The 27,060-nt window shown below is 32.8% G+C and overlaps 1 protein-coding gene across 1 annotated transcript; it reads right to left on the bottom strand.

The window, feature by feature from the left end:
• Nucleotides 1-16,706: 16,706 nt before the first annotated feature.
• Nucleotides 16,707-26,950, bottom strand: LOC143239728 (uncharacterized). The gene is made up of 4 exons (XM_076481153.1): nt 22,826-26,950; nt 21,745-21,761; nt 20,331-20,418; nt 16,707-19,204 (listed from the first exon to the last, which is right to left on the bottom strand). Exons 1-4 carry the CDS (start codon nt 22,916-22,918, stop codon nt 18,953-18,955), a joined length of 450 nt encoding a protein of 149 aa, XP_076337268.1. The 5' UTR covers nt 22,919-26,950; the 3' UTR covers nt 16,707-18,952.
• Between the last annotated feature and the right edge of the window lie 110 nt (nt 26,951-27,060).

Genomic DNA, 27,060 nt, shown 5'->3' on the forward strand with positions numbered 1-27,060 from the left:
GGATGGGGATTCAAACTCACAACCCTCAGATTGCAAGTCAAGCACCCTAATCACTTAACCATGCTGGATAATTAGTCATTAAATGGTAATAATAACATCAACATATTTTAAAGCTGGTTATCTAGATGCTATAAATAACCATGGTGAAACCAAAGCATATACCTGTGAAAAATATTCACCTTTCTTTTCATGTTCAAAGGAAATGAAACACATGTTTGTTTGTTTTTTAATTCAACACTTACAAACCTAGTACTGTATATATAAACATATATATATGTATGGCACAGAGTAACTTTTAATATTTGTTACAGATTAACAAAAATAAATATGTAATTCTTAGTTCCCTAGTTCTGATGGCTTGATTAATTTATAAAATTCCACAAGCATTGGTTAGTATTAATTTAATATTTTTTTCTTGCCTACACAGAAAGTAGTGGTTAATAAATTTAAAACTAAAATAGAAGATAAAGAAATAATTTGATAGCATACGATAACATTACTGGTTGGATCACATTTTCAGTTTTAAAAGTTCTTGTGAATTTTATATGTGTATATTGACTAAAGGTAAACTTTTAATGAATGTAAATTTTCTTTTCAAAATATAATTTAATTATGATATTCTAATAAAGGTTTAAGATCCAGTGTACAAATGAAATCCATCTGATACTATCCAAAGACGTCTGATGGTACCATTCAATAAACAACACAAGATACTTTTACAGGTGCTTTATTTATGTATAGTAATTTCTTAAGATTCACAATTCTATCAAGATGGAAATGGATAAAGGATCTGAGCACTAGAAAACCTACAGTAAGTTTCATTCACATGTACAAGATGAATAAAGAACAACAGTCAAGTTTCTCTCTAACAGTTTTAGTTTAGTTTCAATACCTGAGCCATTCCTGTATTAGTATGGGTTGTTTTAGTAATAAAAAATTTACTGTGTGCAAATAAATATATACGAAACTATTCTTTCACTTGAATATATTGCACTAGCAAAACCACTTTAACTTATTCTTTCATCTTCTCAAGTAAGAATATTCCTGTAGTTTTGAAACATGTACACAAAGGAAGTTATATTGAACAAAATCATTATAAAATAAAATTCAAGAAAACAACAAAATCCCAAGTTTGAGGCTTGTTCCTAAGTTTGTAAACTTCACATTAAAATCCTTTCTTTGATACCATCACTAGTCACTTCTCAGAGATCATACACAACTTTTTATGCAAATAATATTTATTTAACATTGACTTAGATAGAAAATAATCTTTTCTATCCATTCATGTTTAGCCTATGGTTTTATCTTGTTTCAAGGTAATATATACAAAAGTAGAAACCTCTATCAGTTGCCACGTATGCTAAAGTTCAACCACAATGCCCATGAGAAGTGTGTTTTTTGACTAGTGAGAACCCCAGTATAACTGGCATGGGAAAAGGTATTCAATCTTTAGTCTTGTTATGTAATACTGCCAGTGTATAAAAACAAAAGTAATAAATATCATAAAAACAAAAGTTTCACTCATCAAATTAAGTGCAAATGAGAGAAAAAAAATAACATATCTGTTCAATGCAGTGCTAAGAATGAAGTTATCACAAGTGCATTGGAGGAGTTATTGCACATGAAGGATGTGTTGTTTTCCTACTGCTGAAGGACTGTTTTTGCACGATGACATCATTATGCAACAGTGCAGTTCATATGAGTAAGTTCGAGTCTAGTGTCATGAAAACCTCATAGGAGATGCAAGAAAGGAACAACATTTGTGTGTGTGTGAAGACATGGATTACCATCTCATAAAAATCATTATTGAATCAATAATCCAGCTACTTTCTGAAACAGAAAGTTTTATAAACACTGATAAAACTAACTATTGTAGTTATTCTACTAAAAATAATACTTGAGTTTTTCTAGTGCTTTCTAACCTCAAATTTAATAATCATAACAAAACAAACCATACTAACTTTTTGCCTTTACAACTGAACAAGCAAACAGTTCCATCCTGGTAGCCGACTAGTAGGTAGCTTCCAACCTGACTCAAACTAGTTATCGTTCTTTTCATTTTCAGAGCTTTTATGTCTTTTTATGTTAGCGCTTCGTAATCTGAGGGTCGCGGGTTCGCGCCCGAGTCGCGCCAAAACATGCTCGCCCTCCCAGCCGTGGGGGCGTTATAAAGTTACGATCAATCCCATTTTTCGTTGGTAAAAGAGTAGCCCAAGAGTTGGCGGTGGGTGCTGATGACTAGCTGCCTTCCCTCTAGTCTTACACTGCTAAATTAGGGACGGCTAGCACAGATAGCCCTCGAGTAGCTTTGTGCGAAATTCCAAAAAACCAAACAAACCAAGTTCATAAGTGGACTAAATGTTGAACTTTGTGGCATTAGGATGGTTAAAGAGAAGCATGCGGTCGAGCTAACTAGTGAATGAATATTTGCTGTAATATTTTTATCAACGTCATCCAAGGGTCGAGGGTTCGAATCCGCGCCACAGCAAACATGCTCGCTCTTTCAGCCGTGACAGTGTTATAAAGTACGGTCAATCCCACTATTCGTTGGTAAAAGAATAGCCCAAGAGTTGGCAGTGGGTGATGATGATTAGTTACCTTCCCTTAAGTCTTACACTGCTAAATTAGGGACAGCTAGTGCAGATAGCCCTCGTGTAGCTTTGAGCAAAATGCATAAACAAACAAACAATCTTATCAACGCTATAAGTGTAGTTACCAAACTGACCTACAATTGTGACATAAGTCTTTTGAGACATACGCTTAATTATATTTGTGGTTGCACTTTTTTAATAGCTAAAATGTTTTTCATTTGATATCATGCCTTTTTATCAACATACACTGCAGCAAGTAAAAAAGTTACATTTAACAACTTCAGAATCACAACCCTATTGTTCGCAGCAGGACTATACTTTACTAAATCAACCAGATTCCTTAAAATACATAGTGGCAGTTTTTCCTCTCTAAAAGAATGTTAATAACTTTTTCATACTAACATCATGGAAACTAGTTTAACAATTTCTGTCAGTACCATCATGTACTCGTACAGTCGTATCGCGCACCATTATTTATGCTAATTGCTTAATATAAAATCACGCAGGGGTGTATCCAGAAATGGTCATTGGGAGGGGGTTAGTTTGAGTGCTTGATGCAAGTGCTGCAGGCGCGAAGCCATGCTAGGGGGTCAGGGAGCATGCCTTCCAATAATCTTTTTAATAAAAACATAAAAGAAAAGCTTGAATTATACATTCTGAGACCACCTTTTTGGGAAATTTCGGAATGGAAACTGAGGTGTTTGTCTTATTTTTCTAATCATAAATAAATATATAGGCCTATATATATAATGTATGACTTAAAGCTATTAGGCCCAGCAAAGTAAGCCCACAGTCCTGTCATCAACATATAAAATATGGAGTCACTCAGGAGAGTGCAAAATATATGTATAGTGTATATAATCTGGATTCAAATATCAAGGACAGTGTATGTTGAGATTCTCTGGATTTCAAAAATTAACTTCACAAATAAACAGTGGGTGGCTTCGTGGCAGGCTGGCAGCATCATGGTACTGTGAATGTGACGTTGACAAACAGAAGTTGCGATAAACAGTCATTCACTATGTCAAGGCTGAAAAAGTAAAAGACACTGCACTGGTTCTTTAAACCCATTTGTGAGGCTGAACCTCAAAACTCTGCTGCAGCCAATTAGGTTGAATCAGAATTGTTAACTGAATTGTCAGAGTCATCACCGTGGCCTTCTACCAGTGCTGCCACTACTACCTCAGGTCCAGTCTGGGACATTGGAAATTACATTTCTGATGACATCAGCATTGGTAAACAGGTAAGTCGACTCTTCATTATATTAATTTTGTATTAAAAATCGTGCAAACACTCTTATGAGTTTGAGACTGAATATTCATTGCTGCTAGTGATTGTAGGCCTACAGTCACACGATATTAGGCCTGCTCTGTGAAGTACAGCTCTAAATCTTTCTCTTTTAGTTTGTTGTACTCTCATAACAAACTTTCCTATGTGTGAAATGACTTAATTAGAACTATGTCTTTCTGTCTCTTTTAGATAAACACTGAAACCAAAAAATGCCTCCATGAGAATGCCTGGAAGCCAGAGAGTGATTATGTTTTCCCCCAGTGTGGTTCAAGAAAGCTGCATTTTCAGCATCGTTGCTTTCACAGTGGAGATGGCTACTCTACAGTCAACATGCAAAGGGTGCTGTCTTTTTGCTCCTGATGGTGCTGGTGTTGAAAGCCAGAAATTGGGACAACTAGTGATATTTCCATACACAAACTGAAAGAAGGCTGTTCAATATTTCAAGGCACATGAATTGAAACAGTACCACCAAGTCAGCAAAGAAAAAGCTAACAATTTTCTACAGGTCGCAAATACAAGTTCATCTTTGCACTTGCAGCTTGATGCAACTTACAAGCAAGAAATTGAACAGAATCGGCAATATTTAATGCTTATTTTTGATACTGTATTGCTGTGTGGGAGACAGGGTTTAGCTTTAAGAGGAAAATATCATTCTGGTCCAATGTTTGTTGGTGAAACTGATGAGGAGCCCATCAATAATGATGGGAATTTTCGGGCAATTTTCCGCCTTAAGAGTACAAAGAGGAATGCTTCGTATCTGAGTCCTCAAATTCAAAATGAAATCATCAATGCCTGTAATACTCATGTTCTTGATGCTTTGGTTAACAGGGTTAATGCTGCAAAGTGTTTCTTAATATTAGCTGATGAAACAACAGATATTTCAGGCATTGAACAGTTTTCGTTGTGTGTTAGATATTTGCATGCCAATGACAACTCTATTGCAATGAGAGAAGATTTTTTGCAATTTATACCTGTTTATGATGTGACAGGCAGAAACTTGGCTGATGTTATCATAACCAATCTGATAAAATATGGTACTGACATGGCTTATCTGCGAGTACAAGGGTACGACGGTGCTGCCTCTATGAGTGGGAAATTCAATGGTGTCCAGAGACACATAACTGATAAATTCCCACTTGCACCCTACTGCAGTGCCCATTCCCTAAATTTGACAATTTCTGATGCTTGTAAAGAAGTTCCTGTGCGAAATTGCATGGGAGTAATTTCTAGCATTGAAAACTTTCTCAGTACACCCAAACGAAAGCACGTTTTGGCTCTATCGGTGGAGAATAAAGCACCTGAATCGAAAAAAAAAGTTTGAAAGGTCTCTGCCCCACCCGGTGGGTTGAGAGGCATGAGTCAGTCATTGTCTTTCCAGAATTAACCCATGCAGTTGCAGATGCCACTGAGACCATATCAGTTTGGCAAGACAGAGATTCTGCCACGCAAGCCAATCAATTGTTGTGTTCTATAACACAGCCAGAATTCATCATCACTCTACTTACCATTGCCAAATTGTTTTCCTTTAGTTTACCTCTGTGCAACTTACTGCAGCAACAGAACATTGATTTAGGTGCTGCAATGCATCACGCAGAAATAGTGGAAGATTTAATCCGTTCACTCAGAAATAATACTGTGAATGAATTTAACATTTTCTGTGAGGCTGAAACTCTGTGTAGTGAGCTTCAAATTGACATAATAATGCTAAGGCAGGCTAAAAGACAGATGTACCGTTCTAACCCACAAACCACTAGCCCTGAGAAGTACTTTCGTATTGACGTATTTGTACCATTTGTTGATCACTTTCTTTAACAAATATGTGGCCGTCTGTCCAGTCACAAAAATCTCCTTATAAACTTCATGTGTCAACTACCATCAGGATCTACCACAGAACGGTCAAAACCTACAGCACAACAATGTGACCAAATTAAAGAGTTGGTCAATATATACAAGGCTGACATTGACAGCACTTTAGTAGCTGCAGTAGGTGATTGTATGTTTGTTTTTGAATTTCGCACAAAGTTACTCGAGGGCTACCTGTGCAAGCCGTCCCTAATTTAGCAGTGTAAGACTAGAGGAAAGACAGCTAGTAATGTGCCAGAACATGCACAACACAGTTTAGGTGGCATCACACGACATTGTGCTATAAATTACATGTAGTTCTGATACATTCTGTTCTTCCTCAACTGGGCCTGGCATGGCCTAGCGCGTAAGGCGTGCGTCTCGTAATCTGAGGGTCGCGGGTTCGCATCCCGGTCGCGCCAAACATGCTCGCCCTCCCAGCCGTGGGGGTGTTATAATGTGACGATCAATCCCATGAGCAAAAATACAAGTGTTACATCAGTGTAAGTGAAGGTATTAATAATTGAAGACATGAAGTGTAGAGTTTATTATTTTTTTGTAAATATAAATTTTAAATGTGTATCATTAACTGTTGTTTTCATATAAATCACCATAATATTAACAGAAATAAGGACAAAGTATTTCAAACCACTTATCACAACTCAAATGAGCTACTATAAATTTATCACCAGTGCTAGTAAAGATCTAGTTGTTACCTTACAATATCTTGAATCAGTCTCTGTCCTGAATAACAATTTCTCAGAGTTTGGATCTACAACTTTTAACAAAATTTGAAATATTCATGTGTTTACAAATGTTTAATGTAATCACTCCAGTAACATGTTTCAAGGGTAACTAATAAATGTAAAACATTACAAGATAATAATATATTCTCACAACAGATACAACTACCTGCAATATACAATTAAACAAGACAATTGTCAGCTTGTGTTCATTAATAAACACACAAGATTCCTACTGGGTCTCTTTCTTTAATATTGAAATCAATGTATTTTAAATATTCAGGATGATGTGATAATTACCATGATAACTGTAAATGAGTAAAAATATCCTGTGAAAAATAAGAAAGTTTTATTGAACTTTATCAGCAATACAAGGAAAACTGTCACAACAACTTTATATAAAGGTAGAAATCTTAAGTCATGATAAAACCACTCCTCCTTTTCATTTACCACCTTTAATATTTCTCTGTAGAACGTTAGAAAGTTCAGATGTATTCTGTTTCTGATTTGAGAGAAGTAGATATGTTACAATCAATTTTATTAAAATTCAAAGTTCTTTGGTGGTTATTACAAACTAACAAAAGAACTGTGATACACAAAATAAAAGTAGATACTAAAAGTAATATTTCTTTATTTTTTAAATGTTTCTTTATGAGAATAAGAACTTAAAACTTGTATATTGTTCATATTTCATTTATTAACTATGTTTTGACATCACACTTTTATATCCATTGATAATACCATAAATTATCCAAATTTTGAACACATAACACTGTAAAGGGCTGTGAAAAGTACAGTTGACCAACATGATACAAAATAACAATAATATTAAAGTGATAAGTTTTATTTTGATTGCCTTTTATGTCAAACAAACATCAAGATATAGCCTAAATTTTAACTTCAATCTAAAAGGCATGATTAATACTCATGCATTAAGTTTTTACACTGAATTTAGACTTGATGTACATAATACAAACTGAGATAGACTATATAGCTAGGTTGTTACATGAAAGTTACAGTCCTACTCATTATGTAAAATGACTATTTTTAGTTTAATGTGTGTATTTGTAACACTCCTCTTAATACTTAATATAATAATAATATATTTATAACAGTTTTTAAGCCTATGTGTAAATATCATGAGGTTTTACATAGTTACATTCAAAGTTTAATTAAAAACATTATCAATTTATGTTAATAAATGTGGTGTCAAAACATTAGTTAATAAGTTAAATTTTAATATTACAGAATATTTAATTTCTCAATTTCAAAAGAAAGTATTCAAATAAACCCTTAACCTTTCCTTCTATGTATCACATGACACTGGTTTGATCAAAATTGTTGATTTAAACATTCTCAAGCCCTATCTGAGCTCCTTATGTTTAATAAAAATTAAAAATTTCTGCTAAAATTATTATTGAGACAATCTTACATCTTCCAGTCATCTTGATATACAGAAATATAAATCATATCCTGTCTTTCACAAAAATAATGTTTGCTACAACATTATTAACAACATAAACAGAAAGTTTAAATTTACTGCATAATGTATAATGTTATCTCATTGTGGTGATAACTTTTCAATTGTTCAGTCTACAGAGTCACAGATGATATCACTGCATTCACCTTAAACATGGTATGGACATTATTTTAAAACACTTATAGTTTATTTCAAAGGACTGTTAAATTATAATAGTTACAGGACATTGTGTATGTTGATATTTTGTGTTCTAAAGTTGAATATTTGAAATTCAGTAAAGTGCTAACCACAATCATGCCAAAATTATGAGTAACTTTTTATCAACCTAAAAATGCCAAAAACAAAAGTACATGGCCCACATCTAAGCACTAAAACTGGAGCATTACAAGCTATGTAAGAAAACAAGAATTCAATAAAAAACAAAATAAAACCATTTCTCACCAGGATAAGCAAAAGAGCTGTGCTAGAATTATGTATGTTAATAGTTTACCTTAGCTTGAGTCATGTCTTTGCTAAGTGGTTTCTCATTTTGTTAAGCAGGGTTAGTAGCCAAACAGTTCAAAGAACGATAAAATGATAGAATTCAATGATAACGGGTGTTAACTATACAAGCCTGATTATAATCTTCTACAACAATCTGTAGTCATTCAAGAAGAAAAAAAGGGCAGCTTTCATTAACTTATTTCATTCTTTGTGGTGGTTACAAGGTTGGTCAAAGAAACCAAGTTCATAGGGTATTATGGTTGAGAAAACAGCAGATAAAATATAGGTTTAGACAGAAATATCTTTTATAATAATTTAGAAGGTTCCAGAAGTTGTGTACTAAGTCTAATTAAAATGTGCATGAGGCTGACCAAATTTAAAGACAAATATTTATTAGAAATACTTTCTTAAAAATTCTAAATTTCTTTTGTATACAATATGTTTACTAAAACTGTACCTAGTTATCAGAATTAAAAGTAGTTATATTAAATATTTAAATACCTGTTTTAAGTTTCAATGCTAGTTTATACATTACACCTTATTGATTGTAGGAAATTTATTGTTACATTAGATTACAGTTCTATTACTAAAACCTGAACTGTTCTGTGGTGAAGAATATTCATGAGTTTATTCAGGATTTTTAAAACATAAGAAACTTAAAAAAACATTTTTAAAATAAACACATAAAATGATTTTAACAATTCTTTAGATATCTCATAAAGTTACAGTTCTGGGTGCTTGGGTGACTTGTTTCAACACACAGTGAATAATTATACAAAATGTTAGTGTTCAAACACATCTATTTCTTATTTTGTAATATGTAACTGATTATGTATGATGAACTTATTATTTATAACACTGTATGATGAAAATCACTATGTAACAGCAATTTACAAGGTTGTTTTATATGTCTCTTTGTAATGACTAACCATCAGTCAGTCTTCATGCATATAAAAATAGTTAGGCTAAGGACCCTATGTTAGATCTCTATGTTAAAAGAATTAGTTCAGTTAAAAACATTATCTAATGTATCAAATAAAATACAAAGAGATAGTATTTGTCCCACTCAATATATAAAATGTATTCATTATGTGCATATAGTAATTTGTGTAGCAGCTGTTTAAAAAACATTTTACAAAGACATTGAAGTTATGTTCATATAAGTAAATGAACAATACAGTCACCAATTAAAATCAATAAGGTTCACTAGCTTCAGTGAAGTCAAAAATACAGTTTTTGAAATATATCAAAAATATAACAAAAAATTAGAATTAACATAAAAGACTAATCTTGTTGTGTTTGCAAGTGGAAAGTTACATAACTTCTTTAGTCCACTGAATACAGTCCATATAAGAAAATACTTTGATAATGCTTGTCATCTCCACATGTCCTAAACAAAGTAAATTAACAGTTGAAAGTACATTAAATACAAGATGAATGTTTTCAATAAACATCTTATGAAGGTTCTTACATTAAATATTACATTTTGCTACAGATAAGTAATCTTTGGTAACCAATAACAAGAGGGCATCCTCAACAGCCATGGCACTTGAAATTTCTTCAAGCAGGATTAGAGTCAATTAATCTAAGAAACCATTTTTACCATTTCTGTTAGCTATATTTTTGTGCACCAGTAATATCAAGCATGGAACACATGTATACTCAAGTTCAATTTTATTACCCATCATGCAGGATTAGAATAAATTAATCAACATGACCTTGGACATGGTCAAGTATATAATATATCAATTGAAAAGGTTTGTCCTCTTGAAACCAAAAGTATATTTAGATCTCATATTGAACAACAGATGCTGGAGCTACAACCTAATTTTTGTACTTGACAAAACAAATAAAAAACTAAAAATTCTCCTATCAGTCACTACACTGTGGCGAAGTGACTGATCATGAGAAAAAGATATATAAATCACTATTCATAATTAGCTTTTAAGGTTAGAAAAAAACTGCTGGATCAACTACAAAGATCTGCATGGTATATAAAAATTTAATAGCAAATAGCTTGTAAGAAATAAATTATTTTACACAGCAAATATCTACCAAACATGTAAAATTGAACAGCAAATAGCCTGGTAGGTAAACTGTTTGATTAAGCAAACATACCGACTTATAGTATAAAATGTATCAAACCAATTGATTAATTACCTAGCAAAGCAAATACCTAAAGAACATGTGACACCCAAAAGCAAACAGTCCAGTAAACAACCTACTTGGCACAGTAAATATCTAACATGTAAATAAAATCTAGCATCAAACAGGCTGATAGGCAAACTACTTGGTACAGCAAGTGTCAAACTGTTAGATAAAATTCAACAGCCCAATAAATAAACCACTTGGTACAGTAAATATCTGGCAACAATGTAACACCTAACAACAAACAACTCTGATAGACTAGTTGACATAACAAATGTCAACAGCATGTGTAAAATGTAGGACCATACTGTTGAACACAGTAAGTAACTATCAAAAACATAAAATCCAACAGCAAAACACCCAGTGGGCAAACCATACACCAATGCAAGTATCTAAAGTATGTATAAAAGTACAACAGCAAATACCCTGGTAAACAAACTGTTTTTCACAACCAATTGTTAATTATGAAGGTCTATCAATTATGAAAACAATTAACAGTATAAAATCTGACAACCTATTTTTCACAACAGAACTTTATAGATGAGTAAAATTTAACAATAGACAGCTTGCTAGACATGGTATTTGACACAGAGGAAAGCAACTGAGTATTTATTTGCCACAATACACAACAAAAGCCAGTAATCTACTTCCCATGTTTATATGGATATTGCTTTGAACTTTTAGTTATCTACCTTTTCTATTCAAGTGGGATGATGATACTGTCTGGTTTCAAGAGTGAAATATACCTAAAAGTAGTGACTAGCAACCATAATATGTGAATCTTCAAGATTTAGTAGTTGAATGAAAACACATTACTGGTGATGACTGGGGATCAAAATTAGTTAATAAAGGTTCGCTTCAATTGTTTATAATAAATATACACACACAAACATATATATTGTCTTTAGCTGAAGATTCCGCATACATAAAACTTAAAATTAGAGTTGTAACATTTAAAAAACAGTAAGTTGTTGACATGTCTTTTAACAAACAGTTCAGACTTCATACTTTACAGTTTTAAGTGCAGTGTTAGTATAAGTTTATCTAACTTATAAACTACAGCATCAAATAAAGTGATAAAGTTTTGTGACATCAAATGATATTCTGAATGACTGAGCTGATATACAATATTTTTATTCAATATTTCTCTAGATATAACCTGAATTGATATTTGTCCTACCACTAGCAACACAGATTGTAGATGTAAAACACCCAACATAAGCAAAACTTCTTGTCCCTTAAAAATACATATCTGGGAAATGGTGAAAGTTTCTAACAGAACTGGAGTTAAAGTTCAAACTACACCTAACTTTCCTATATATTCTCATGATTTAACATCATCATCAACACCCATTTCTTGAAAATTAAAAAAAAAATTAAATTTAAAATAATGGATAAAAAAAAGGCAAATCAAAACAATACATAAACATTGTCCTGAAAAGGTCCTGAATACTTAGGGATACTCTGGTCCAAAGTCTACACAACAACAAATTCTAACTAGCAGACTACACGAAAGTTAGGGATGGAGGAAAAGGTCTTGTACACCTGACCCTCCTGGGTATTCAAAAATTAACATACCCAAATACCCATAAAGAAGAAGCGACGCGAACAAAATGTTTGCTCTCAATTAATTCGTTAAATGTGCCAAGCGCATAGCCAGGTGGTTAAAGCGCTTGAATTGTAACCTGCTGGTCGTAGGTTCGTATCCCTGTCACACCAAAAATGAGCGCTCTTTCAGCGATGGGTCAATCCTCCTATTTGTTGGCAAACGAGTAGCCCAAGAGTTGGCGGTGATGAGAAGCTTCCCTCCTTCTAGTCTTACACTGCTAAATTAGAGACAGCAAGCGCAGATAATCTTCGTGTTACTTTGTGTGGAATTCAAAAAAATGAAACAAGCCACGGGCATAACATTAAGTCTTACCGTTAAAGTAGGAAAAATATCCAGAAGAAATATTTGTGTTTAATGTTATGTTCTATATATTAAAATCTACTCAACTCTGTAATGTAATCAGTTCTTAAGATGAGGGAATCAAAATGTGTTATAACTCGAGCTACGTTTGGTGAGTAATATTTCTGTTCCAAAATTACACTTATGAAAACATAAAACAACACAGAGAAAACACAAAATATTACAGTTATGCCATTACGCTCTGTATTGAAATTCTTAACAAACATCACTATAGAATGTCAGCTATGGGAGACGTTTCAATGAATGAGGGTTTATAATATTAAAACAGTTTTGTGACTAGAGTTTGATGAAATTTACCCCCATCCCTTCTCTGTAGACATGGAAGACTTTCAGCCATGGATACTGGCAGATGTTTCTCATAATGTTTAGTTTCGCAATAATATTTTATTTCTATAACGAGTTTTGTCTGCACTTTCTTCCGCTGTAAGGAATAATCCAGTGTATTTACATAATAAATATTTATTGTTTGGTGGTTTCAAGGAACAATCGACAAGTTTGTAACAAAGCCCGTAGAGCTATTAGCAATTAAAGAACAAATATTTTGTGCAAATTCGTAAAAAAAACGCATTATTGGCCCATCAAAATAATATCGTACAAAATATTAACTAATTGATAAAACAAAAGAAAATTCTCCACTAAGACCGACACGTTTGACCTCTTGAACTACGTGTTTTTTATGTTTTAATAAATAATTAATATCTTGCCTATTTCGATACTGACATGTTAATAATTTGCTTTGTATTGAAATAATTGTTACCGTTAATCTTCGTCACGTAATTAGTATTAAGGATATTTGTCAGATGGACACTTCAGCTGTGGTCATCGGATAACATCCTATATGAACATTTTCATTGAGTTCTTCCTTGTGAAATTCATATAAAATAAAAACGTGACAACATTATACTGCATATATTATTATCATTTAAGATAACCTAACATCATTCAACAAGTCAGTACAAACTCGAGTTCCTGAAACTAGTTAGATTAACTTAAACAATTTTCATAACTTCCCCTCTTGTTTTTTCTCAAACTGCCTTCAATATTTATAGTGTTGTGTTCCGAAAAACACAAAGACACAATCCAACCTTTGTTAAGTATTATCGCCATGAATACATACTACACTGTTTTGAAACCTTTACATCCGAAATTTAAGTTTTATCTAATGTTCACCAGAAGAGAACATGAGACCTACTCCTAAGTTCGAAACACACCAATTCACATTCTTGAACTGAATTCTATAACTTTGTCCAAGTTATAGAAATATGGAAGTACTAAATATATTGCGAATACTAAAATAATTTAAAACTCAAGTAAGTAAATCCATGAAGTACATCTCATGATGTTTACTTCATATTGTTTCGTAATTTAAGTTGAGCCACATGTGGTTAAACAATAAATAACACAGGCCTGCGATGGTTTTATTGTCTTGAAATGTTTACATGTTCTACAGTAATTCCTGTACGCTAGATTTGAAAATAATATCCATTTTTTGCATCACATACAGAATTTTCACAAAACTTTCACATAAGTAAATAATTTTTCTTGAAATTGGATCACATTTTGTTATATTTCAAATGTTGACAACCACTGGCTATAGATTTCTATAGATCAGTCGTGACACAAGAGTTTTATCGACCGTTCTAGTTTGTTTTGTTTTTTAAACTCGCGCAAAGCTACACGAGGGCTATCTACGCTAGCCATCCCTAATTTAGCAGTGTAAGACTAGAGGAAAGGAAGCAGTCATCACCCCCCACCGCCAACTCTCGGGCTACTTTTTTACCAACGAATAGCAGGATTAACCGTCACATTATCACGCCCCCCACCCTTGAAAGGGCGAGCATGTTTATTGCGACGGGGTTTGGAACCAGCGACCCTCAGATTACGTGTCGAACGCCTTAACCCACCTGGCCATGCCGGGCCCGACCGTTCTACAACCCAAACATTATAATGAAAAAGTTAATTCCGTTAAGCAAAATAATAATTTCATATAATTAAGATCTTTTTCTCTTCCTGATTTCTAAAAATAAAAACCTTATGTGACAGAAAGATAAATAAATATTATTTTCAAAATCAACGTGTGTAGAAAATTAAAATCAAAACAACTTTTATAAAGATTAAATTCACAAGCTTGTGCTATTCAACAATTCAACATTTTGACGATTATAAACGATGTGTAATTCAAAAATTTACATTTTCATTTTAGACAATGTGTAATTCAATAATTAGATGTTTGTTGATTTTAAAATATGTACTTAGTAGCTCTATTTGACATTTTGATGATTTTAAACACTGTGTAATTCAACAATTTCACATTTTGATTAAACAATGTGAAATTCAACATTTTGATATTTTGAAAATTTTAAACTGTGTAATTCAACAATTTCACATTTTGATTATTTTAAACAATTGTAATTTAACAATTTAACATTTTAACGATTTCAAACTGTGTATAATTCAACAATTTGACGATTTCAAACAATGTGTAATTCAACAACTTGACATTTTGATTAATTTAAACAATGTGTAATTCAACAACTTGACATTTTGACGATTTCAAACAATTGTAATTCAACAATTTAACATTTTAACGATTTCAAACTGTGTGTAATTTAACAATTTGACATTTTGATGAATTTAAACAATGTGTATTTCAACAATATGACATTTTGTCGATTTCAAACAATGTGTAATTTAACAATTTGACATTTTGTATCTCAGAACGGCTGGTATAGGTATTAACACTTTTACTGATAAGGAGAGAACAACGTTTCGACCTTCCTAGATCACCTTCAGGTTAAAAAAAGAGAGAGTTTGAATGTGACCGATGACGGGCACGTGTTTTGGAGACGAGAGTATAAACAGGTATGGGATTGTAGGGGCGCTGCAGTTGGATGTTAGTATAGGTATAAAGGCGTTCCTTTATATTGGTTTAATTTTGGGTTTAGTTGTTGTATAAGTGGAGCTGCTTTGATTTTGCGTTTCTTTATATTTGTTTCCCTAATTAATATCTGGGTGTTTTTATGGTTATGTTGGGTTTATTTGGTTTGCAATGTTCAAAAACGTGTGAAGGTGTTTTTTGTTGTTGCTGTTGTTTTTTGAACCGAGTTTCCATTTTTCTGCTTGCTTCTCCGGTATAGAAGTTGTGACAGTTGTTGCATTGTATTTGATAAACAATGTTGGTGTTGTGTTTGTTTGTGTAATTTTTATACAATAAAGACTTTAACTTTGAATCTGATTTTTGAATAAATTTGGTGTTTACTGGAATATTGTATTTTAAATTTTTCCCAGATGTTGGTTATTTTTCGCCGATGTCGGGAACATATGGTATGCAGCAGTACAAGGTTTTGTAATCTGTTGTATCTTGGGATTTATTGTTGTTTGTTTGTTGTTGGTCTAGGAGTGTGCGTATAATATTTTCCACGATTTTTTGAGGAAATTTGTTGATGTTGATGAAGTGTTGTTTTATTTTGTTGATTTCATCGTTAATTTTATCGGGTGAACATAGTTTTGTGGTTGTGTTTATTTGCTTTCTTAATATGTTGAGTTATTGTTTTGTTTCATATGCTGAGTCTTAGGGAAAATGTATAATACAGTGTAGGTGATTTTTCCGTGGATTTCTGTTTTGAATTGTGTATCAGTTCTAGTGATTTTGAGGTTAAGAAATATTATTTGATTAGTTGTTTCCTGTTTACAGGTGAACTTAATGTTGGGGTGTATGGAGTTAACATGATTGAAAAAACTAAGTTTGTGTTCTGTATATGTGAATCCAGTAATTGTATCATCAACATACCTGTACCAGTATAGTGGTAGGTGTAAGTCTGAATTGATAGCTTGAGATTCAATCTGTCACAAAAATGGTGACTAGAACTGGTGACACGGGATTCCCTATACTTAAACCATTACCAGTACCCATATCAGAAGTTCTGAGATACATGTTTATTTTAAGTAGGTTTCTCGTCATCAAGAATTTGACATCTGACGATTTCGAACTATGTGTAATTCAACAATTTTACATTTTGACGATTCTATACAATGTGTAATTCAACAATTTGACGACTTTGAACAACGTTTAATTCAATAAATTTTAAGTTTATAAAATATATCAAACATTTATTTTCACATTGACACCAATAAGTAATTATATTACCACTCGTAAAACACGGGTAATCAACTTTTTATTGCAGTATTCGGGTTAGCATTCTGAGAAGAAAAATATACACGCATTTAAAAGTCTTCAAACAATATACATACCTATATTATCAATACAGCTGCTATGGGTATTACAATTTTAAGATGACCTAAGATAGTCGAAACGTTGATCTCTGTCACATTTTATTAAAAGTTTTAATATCTAAACCATCCGTATTGAGATACAATTTTACTTCAAGTAGGCTTCTCTTTATCATAAAGTAGAGATATCTTTTTAACATTAACAAATATCGCACAATACACGTATATACACTAAAAATATTTAGTTTTTTAATCAGAATATATTACAAATTAAAATACATAAAGTACTTGTGAATTATTATATGCGTTTGTTATACACCTCGGCAGAACATATTTCCAACACGCCCCTCACAAGACAGTGGGAAACAACTTACTTCAAAAATCAAAACCAAAAATTGCCCAATCCAATTTTTTAAATTCAAGTTTAAATTTTTCGACATGTTTATAGTTACAACAAGAACATGTTTCCCGCATTTTTTGCGTTAGGGCTATCAACAGAGATTTCAAGTATCAGAAGCAAAAAGGCTCGCACTTGATTAATTAATATAGACGTTATTACCAGCTAATGATACTGAGAATACATATTTGCTAATATATACTGACTAAATATACAGTCATCAGGCAGACCTTAGTATTAACTTATGATTCAGAAAATGACTTGATTGATATATACTGAATTTACTGTCATCAGGTAGATCTTAGTACTAACTAATGATGTTGATAAAGTGGATTTATTGAAATATACCGAATTTAATGTCATCAGGTATACCTTAGTATTAGCTAAACAAATTTAGAATGGAGCTTATTTGATATTTTCTGAATTTACTGTCATAAGGTACATCTTATGACTACATAATTGTCTTATTATGCAGCTTTTTTTATATATATCGTATTTACTATCATCGGGTATATCTTACTATTAGCTAACGATGCCCATAATATAATTTTATTGATGTATATTGAGCCTACTGTCATCAAGTAGACCTTACAACTACCTAACGATGCTGAGAATATGGCTTTAAAGGTATACAGTGAATTTACTACCACCATGCAGACCTTAGTACTACATAATACCGATGAGATTGTGTCTTTATTGATATATGTAGAATTTATTATGATAAGGTAGACCTTAATACTACTTAATGATGCCGAAAATGTGGTATTATTGATATTACTGACTGGATTTACTGTCATTAGGTAGTCCTTAGAACCAGCTAATGATGCTGAGAATGTTACTTTAGTAACAAATACTGAATTTACTGCCATCAGGTAAATCTTAGTACTTCGTAAAGCTGACCATATATTTAGTGATATATATATATATCACCAAGGCTTTAGTGATATATATTGAATTCACTGTCATCATGGAGATCTTAGTAGCAACTAGTAATTCCGAGAATGTGAATTTAATGATATATACTGAAATTACTGTTTTCAAGTAGACTTTAGTACTTCCTAATGATGCTGAAAATGTGACTTTATTGATATATACTGACTGAATTTACTGTCATCATGTGGACCTTATAACTACCTAATAATGCTGAGACTGTGACTTTATTGATATATACTGACTGAATTTACTGTCATCATGTGGACCTTATAACTACCTAATAATGCTGAGACTGTGACTTTATTGATATATACTGACTGAATTTACTGTCATCATGTGGACCTTATAACTACCTAATAATGCTGAGACTGTGACTTTATTGATATATTCTGTATTTACTGTCATCATGTGGACCTTATTACTAACTAATAATGCTAAGACTGTGACTTTATTGATATATTCTTAATTCACTGTCATTAGGTAGACCTTAGTACCATCTAATTTTCTGTCTTCAATTAAAAAATATTTATTAAGAAACTTATCTCTAAAAGATACGTCCAAGTATTCAACAAACTGTAATGTAAAATATCCCTTGGATTCTAATGGATGTGTTGAGCTTGGGTTAAAACTTGTTAAAACCAGAACAAATAATTTATTATTTCTTTTCAGTTTGTCTTTTCTTTAAAGTATTTGAATTCTGTACTTTCAAAGCACACTCTGGTGAATCATTCATAAGTCTGAGGGATTTTGACACCAAAAATCAGGTATCTATATACGAATAGCCTATTGTGTAGCCTAACAACAAGTAAATAAACAAGCTGTTTTAGGAAGATTCTAGCTGGTTCACTAAGTATGATATATATCTGCTAGGCCTAATTGCGTATTAGTTAAGAAAACAACGTCAGTCTGTTGGACATCGAAGACGTTCTTGGAACTTCCTGATGACGGATCTGGAGAAACCTTCAATGAACGTTTTCCTTTCCAGAACTTAACAAAGATATCTTTCATAAGCTGTACGGTTCTTTTGAAGGTAAAAGTGAGGGAAATGCCCAGCCACAGACTAAATTGACCTCCGAGATTCCTCAACACGTCCTGGGTCTAGCATGAATTTAAAAGTGAAGGTTGGAGCTTTTCATTGGTATTAGAGGGAAAATAAATCTTGGAAACAGAGTATATCAACATAATTTGGTAAAATACTTGAAACCACACACCATAAACATGTTTTCACCAAGCCACTTTTAACAAAACCACGTATCATACAAACAAATATTACAAAAAATATGATATTTTGTTATTCTTCCATAGTATGAAGTGCGTTAGTTCTCACAGACAAAGCTCCTGAGAGTACAGATAATAATCTGTAAACGATGCTTCTTAAAGTTACACTGTGGTTAACGTGTAATTTTTGCTTCCAAATGTTACACTATGTTAACCTGTAATTTTTGCTTCTAAATGTTACACTATGTTATAATTTTTGCTTCTAAATGTTACACTATGTTAACCTGTAATTTTTGCTTGTAAGTGTTACACTCTGATTAACTTGTAATTGTTGCTTCTAAGTGTTACACTGAGTTAAACTGTAATTGTTGCTTCTAAATGCTAAACTGAGTTAATTTGTAATTGTTACACTCTGATTAACCTGTAATTGTTGCTTCCAAGTGTTACACTGTGGATAACCTGCAATTGTAGCTTATAAATGTTACACTGTGTTAACCTGTAATTGTTGCTTCTAAATGTTACACTGTGTTAACCAGTAATTGATGCTTATAAATGTTACACTGTGTTAACCAGTAATTGATGCTTCTAAATGTTACACTGTGTTAACCTGTAATTGATGCTTCTAAATGTTACACTGTGTTAACCTGTAATAGATGCTTGTAAATGTTACTCTGTGTTAACCTGTAATTGTTGCTTCAAAATGCGAAACAGAATTAACCTGTAATTGTTACACTCTGATTAACCTGTAATCGTTCCTTCTAAATATTGCACTGTGTTTAATCTGTAATTGTTGCTTCTGTTACATTGTGATTAACCTGTAATTCTGGCTTACAAATGTTACGCTGTGATTAACCTGTAATTGTTAATTCTAAATGTTAATCATCTTTATCAAAATAGAGAAATGATTTCTTAAGATTTTACCCTGCTACTTTGCACCAAAACTCATGTATTAAGAAGTTTATTTCTACATCTTATTAGACCTTGAAATGTAGCATCAAACACCTACCTCGTATTTAAGGTTACTGGTGTAGACAATTCTTTTCTTAGTTTGAATATAGACAAATACTCTTGCTAATACTCTCCAAAACTTCATTCTAGGAAAAGGATTTATACAATTACCAATAGGTGTAGTACAAAAACAATACTTAAAAATTATATTAATTTTTAAATGAAGTTCGCACACATTACTTGGAACGAAATATTATTTCATTCTGATGCATTTTTAATTATCACAAACTAATAACAGATAAATGGATAACTGGAGTTTACACTTTTCCAAACTTAATTTAGTATTCAATATTTCAACCTTCATTATTTCCTGGGATTTCAATAAAAATTGCATGAAACACTTGGAGGTAATGATTTACTTGTTTATTTTATCTGTTTTGAATTTCGCGCAAAGCTACACGAGGACTATCTGCGCTAGCCGTCCCTAAGACTAGAGGGAAGGCAGTTAGTCATCACCTCCCACCGCCACCTCTTGGGCTACTATTTTACCAACGAATAGTTGGATTGACCGTAACATTATAATGCCCCCACAACTGAAAGAGCGAATATGTTTGGTGCGATCGGGATTCGAACCCGCGACCCTCAGATTACAGGTTACACCTTAACTCACCTGGCCCGTGATTTACCTACATTTAATCAGTTTACGTTGCATCTAAATAGTTACTAGTTTTTAGTCCACGACTGATAAAAATATCTAAGTTTTAGCTCGTTGCTGATTCAAACAAATTTAATATCTATGAAGGGTGGACGAGGTCAATTTTAGTGGCTACGAAGGGTGTCAAGATCAATTTATGTTTATGCGAAGTGTGTCAATGTGAGTTTTACTTTCTACGAAAGGTGGCAAGGCTTATTTTAATTTCCATATGTCTAGGCCAATTTTAGTTTCTACGAAAGGTGGGCGTGGTCAATTTCAGTTTCACTGAAGGGTGAGCGTGGTCAGTTTCAGACCATATATTTTACACACGTGTCCTTCAAAAAACGCAAAACCCGTTAGAGCCTAACTACGTATTGTATTTTGTTGATGTTTTGTTTACTCGTGTTTATATCAAAAATACTCAGAATACCCATAATTCTGTTCTACACGCCGCGAAAGGTCTCGAGAAAAGTTTCGTTAAAAGTGAATTATTATATTGTTAAAATTCTTGGATACATTTTACTTCAAACAAAGACATTTTATATGTTAACATCAGTGCATAAGTGCATAAAATTATATTATTCAATAATTACATTTCCGGATTAATTTTCATTAAATAAAACGTTTCTCTTCTATAAATTCGTTTACAGAATCTTAAAATGGCAGTTATCTCGATTTGAACTTTATGCATTTATCTCGATATCTTTTACACCACTAGTAAACACAGATAATTATTTTAAATAAATTTTGTTTTGTATAAACTGTAGAACACACTTACCCTGAACGACTCTTTTTCTATATTGGAAGAAAATAATACACAAATAATGAGTTCATAATTACAAAAACAATAATATCCAAGAAATATTCTACTCAATTTGCAAATAATTAGCCACCAACTATATTTACTTCTATGTTATTTCCCTCTGCGAAGCTTCTAAACAATAAGTGATTTGTAACTTTTAATCTTAAATGCAACATTTATAAGATAAGTATCTGAAATATTACTACAGTACAAAACAAGTGTCATGAAAACCTGTAAACTAAGTAATTTAAGTAGCATTAATAATGTTTCTTGAAATAAAAATTTGGAATATGCAGTCAATATTACAAATATATCTCGCAGATAATTTGTTTTAGCTGTTATCCCATTAATTTTTATTTAAACGACAAATATTGTTTCCATTATAGAATAAAGATTGTTAATCTATATTTTAACAGTTTTTTCATAGAACAAGTAACATATCAATCTATATATAACATTCTACCATAGAATAAAGAATGCATTTATCAATATTTTAAATTATTTCATAGAATGAGAAATATATTTATCTATATTTTAACAGTTTATACCATAAAATAAAGAATCTATTTATCAATATTTTAAGTTTTCTCACAGAATGAGTATCATATTAATCTATATTTTGAAAGGACAAATATTTAACACGTTGTTAAATACAACTTCCACATAAAATATCATTTTTAAAATAGTGATTAATATATTAAATTTGCTAAAAAGGCTTCATTTAGAAACACTAAAAAACTTGTAATTTTCGTTTTTATTTTTTTATTTGATTTGTCTTTCTTGCTAATATAGGTTCATAGTACACACATTGACATATTTATCTAGAATGTATAAGCCTTATAACACGACTGAAGCCGGCTACTTTTGCTTGTTAACAATAAAGATATTTTAAGATGTCAACATCTTAGTTATTTTACAACCAATCCATTGTTATCCTTCAACTATCTAGTAAGCAATCTAACAACAGTGTTCCTATTATTGTTCTAATTATTCATTTCCATTTCTTTCTTTTTGTTCTTATTTTACTCTTCTTATTGATAAAATACAACTTACTGACCTTGATATTTTTCCAACAATACGATGTCTTCTGGTGTTTGTTATACTGATGTTTATCGACTTTGTCTAAACAAACATAACAAAATCTGCACATACACTTATTGTGCTTCCTTAACTCCACTGGTCACTTTAAAAAATTAAAAGTATTCAAATTTCACATAAATCATATTACCGTAAAATGTACTCTGATTACATATGCATCGATGAGCCTAAAAATTATTCTGATAACAGATACACTACATGGCCAAAAGTATGTGGACATCCGATCATCACACCCATATGTGCGTGTTCAACATCTCATTTCAAAACCGTGGGTATTAATATGGATTTCGTCCCCCCTTTGCTGATATAACAGCCTCCACTCTTCTGGGAAGGATTTTCACTAGATTTTGGAACATGGCTCGGAGATTCACTCTTATTCAGCCACAAGAGCATTAAAGAGTTCGGGCACTGATGTCGGGCGAGAAGGCCTGGCTCACAGTCGGCGTTCCAATTCATCCCAAAGTTGTTCAATGGGTTTGAGGTCATAGCTCTCTGTAGGTCAGTCAAGTTCATCAACACCAACCTCGGAAAACCTAAGTTTTTGTGGACCTCACTTTGTGCATGGGTGCATTGTCATGCTGAAATAAAAAGGGCCTCCACAAACTGTTGCCACAAAGTTGGAAGCACACAATTCTCTAGAATGTCATTGTATGATGTAGCATTAAGATTTCCCTTCACTGGAACTCAAGAGCCTAGCACAAACCATGAAAAACTGCCCCAGACCATTATTCTTCCTACACAAAACTTTACAGTTGGGTTGGCACTATGCATTCAGTCAGGTAGTGTCCTCCTGGCATCTGACAAACCCAAATTTGTCCGTCAGACTTCCAGACAGTGAAACGTGATTCATCACTCCAGAGAACGCATTTCTACTGCTCCTGAGTCCAATGACAGTGTACTTTACATCACTCGAGCCGACTCTTGGTATGGTGATCTTAGGCTTGTGTGCGGCTGTTCGGCCATGGAAACCCATTTCATGAAGCCCCCGACGAACAGTTCTTGGGCCGACGTTGCTTCTAGAGGCAGTTTCGAACTCAGTAGTGAGCATTGCAACTGTGGACAGACGAATTTTACGCGCTACATGCTTCAGCACTAGGCGATCCCGTTCTGTGAGATCGTGTGGCTTACAGATTCGTGGCTGAGCTGTTGTTGCTCCGAGACGTTTCCACTTCACTTACAGTTGAGCGAGGCAGCTCTAGCAGGGTAGAAATTTGAATAACTGATTTGTTGTCAAAGTGACATCCTATGACAGTGTCACGTTGAACGTCACTGAGCTCTTTAGTACGATCCATTCTACTGTCAATGTTTGTCTATGGAAATTGCATGGTATGCTTGATTTTATGCGCGTGTTAGCAATGGGTGTGGCTGAAATAGCCGAACCCACTAATTAGAAGGGGTATTTACATACTTTTGGCCATGTAGTATATATATCGATAAGCCTAAAAAGTTCCTCATTACATATACATTGCTAAGCCTAAAACGTATCTCAGTACATATATATTGCTAAGCCTAAAACGTATCTCATTACATATACATTGATAAGCCAAAAAGTATCTGATTACATCTACATCAATTAGCTACTTATGTTTTCCTTCTAACTAGTCACTTTTAAATTCGTAAGCAAAGTAGAACTTTAATTATAATTTATAACGTCTTTAAAACGCAGAGTATTCATTCACTAAAGTAAACATTCTGTGATTTTTATTACCATGGACACCCCATGTGGTTGAACTTCCAGATATGGTTATAGGATATTTGTAATCTCTGTAAAAATCATAGTATTTATTAATCTCGTACTCGGAGAAAATTAACATTGTATAGAAAATTTAAAGTAATCGAAGAATAATAGTGTAACAATTTGATAAAATAAAATAAAACCTAATCAAACTGATATTGGTTAGTAATCAAATGGTTTAATGGGATACATTTTAAGTTAGACCTGTGATTAGAACGTGCGACTCCAATCTTTAGATTGAGAGATCGAAACCCGCTGTCGAATATGCTCCTTATTTCAGCTGCGGCGGCGTTACACAAACGGTCTATCCCAGTATGCGTTGGTAAAAAGTACCCAAAGAACTGACAGTAGGTGATGTCAATCAGCTGCACCCCTCTAGTTTATCACTTCTAAATCAGGGGCGGCTCGCGCAGGTAGCTGTCGAGTAATTTAACAAAACAAACAAGTATTTCAAGGATAATATTTAGGGAAGAAAAAGTCGAAAAGGTACCCCACCCTCCCAGACCCTTAACGACCTAAAACCCAATGTCGAACATATAGTAAGATTAGTCGATGTTATCAATTGTATATACACACTTAACTTACATAAATGTACGTACTGCATTTCTCAAAGCACCTTAGTAATATGAAGCATCTCCCCGTAGATTTAATTGTTATATTGAGGGCTTGTTCGGCCAACATTCAAGGTTAAAACGTCGCGAATATTCTTAAATATACATACAGCAAAGGACTTTGTTTAAAACAATACAATAACATTCACAGTGGCTTAACAACAAACGTGAGAGTTTAAAAGGCTAAGGCTAAAATTTCACGGTTTGATCCCCGCATGAAGCGAAGCGCAGGTAGCCCATTATGCAATTTTGTTCATAAAAGCAAATCAACAAACGCACTCGACAGTACGTGTGTTCACTGTAACATTAATTTACAATACCAACACTACTTCTAAAGTCATTGCACTCGGTAAGACGATAAGCATACAGATCTCCTACACGAACATCCGAATTTCAAGAATACCTGAGTGACAGTCGATTCAACATTTTAAACCTTAATCTAATTTAGCAGAGTAAGATTAGAGGGAAGGCAGCTATTCATCACCACCCACCGCCAACTCTTGGCTACTCTTTTACCAACGAATAGTGGAACTGACCGAGACATTATAACGCTCCCACAACTGAAAGGGCCAATAAGTACGGTGCGACCGGGATTCGAACCCGCTACTATCAAATTACAGGTCGAATGCCTCAACTCACCTGGCCATAGCGAGCCCGTGATTTACCTACATTTAATCAGTTTATGTTTCATCTAAATAGTTACTGGTTTTTTAGTCCATGACTGATAAAAATAACTGAGTTTTAGCTCGTTACTCATCCAAACAAATTTAATATCTATGATGGGTGGACGAGGTCAATTTTAGTGGCTACGAAGGGTGTCAAGATCAATTTATTTTTCTGTGAAGGGTGTCAAGGTCAATTTAAGTTTCAATGAAGGGTGGGCGTGGTTAGTTTGAGTTTCTACGAAGGTTGGGCGTGGTCAGTTTCAGACCATATGTTTAACACACGTGTCCTTCAAAAAACGCAAAACCCGTTAGAGCCTAACTACGTATTGTATTTCGTTGATGTTTTGTTTACTTGTGTTTATATAAAAAATACTAAGAATACCCATAATTCTGTTCTACACGCCGCGAAAGGTCTCGAGAAAAGTTTCGTTAAAAGTGAATTATTATATTGTTAAAATTCTTGGATACATTTTACTTCAAACAAAGACATTTTATATGTTAACATCAGTGCATAAGTGCATAAAATTATATTATTCAATAATTACATTTCCGGATTAATTTCTCATTAAATAAAAAACGTTTCTCTTCTATAAATTCGTTTACAGAATCTTAAAACGGCAGTTATCTCGATTTGAACTTTATGCATTTATCTCGATATCTTTTACACCACTAGTAAACACAGATAATTATTTTAAACACATTTTGTTTTGTATAAACTGTAGAACACACTTACCCTGAACTACTCATTATCTATATTGGAAGAAAATAATACACAAATAATGAGTTCATAATTACAAAAACAATAATATCCAAGAAATATTCTACTCAATTTGCAAATAATTAGCCACGAACTATATTTACTTCTATGTTATTTCCCTCTGGGAAGCTTCTAAACAATAAGTGATTCGTACCTTTTAATCTTAACTGCAACATTTATAGGATAAGTATCTAACATATTACTGCAGTACAAAAGTAGTGTCATTAAAACCTGTAAACTAAGTAATTTAAGTAGCATTAATAATGTTTCATGAAATAAAAATTTGGAATATGCAGTCAATATTACAAATATATCTCGCAGAGAATTTGTTTTAGCTGTTATCCCATTAATTTTTATTTAAACGACAAATATTGTTTCCATCATAGAATAAAGAAAGTTAATCTATATTTTAACAGTTTTTTTCAC

The sequence above is a fragment of the Tachypleus tridentatus genome, chromosome 13, assembly GCF_004210375.1.
Source record: "Tachypleus tridentatus isolate NWPU-2018 chromosome 13, ASM421037v1, whole genome shotgun sequence".
In the NCBI taxonomy this organism is placed as follows: Eukaryota; Metazoa; Arthropoda; class Merostomata; order Xiphosura; family Limulidae; genus Tachypleus; species Tachypleus tridentatus.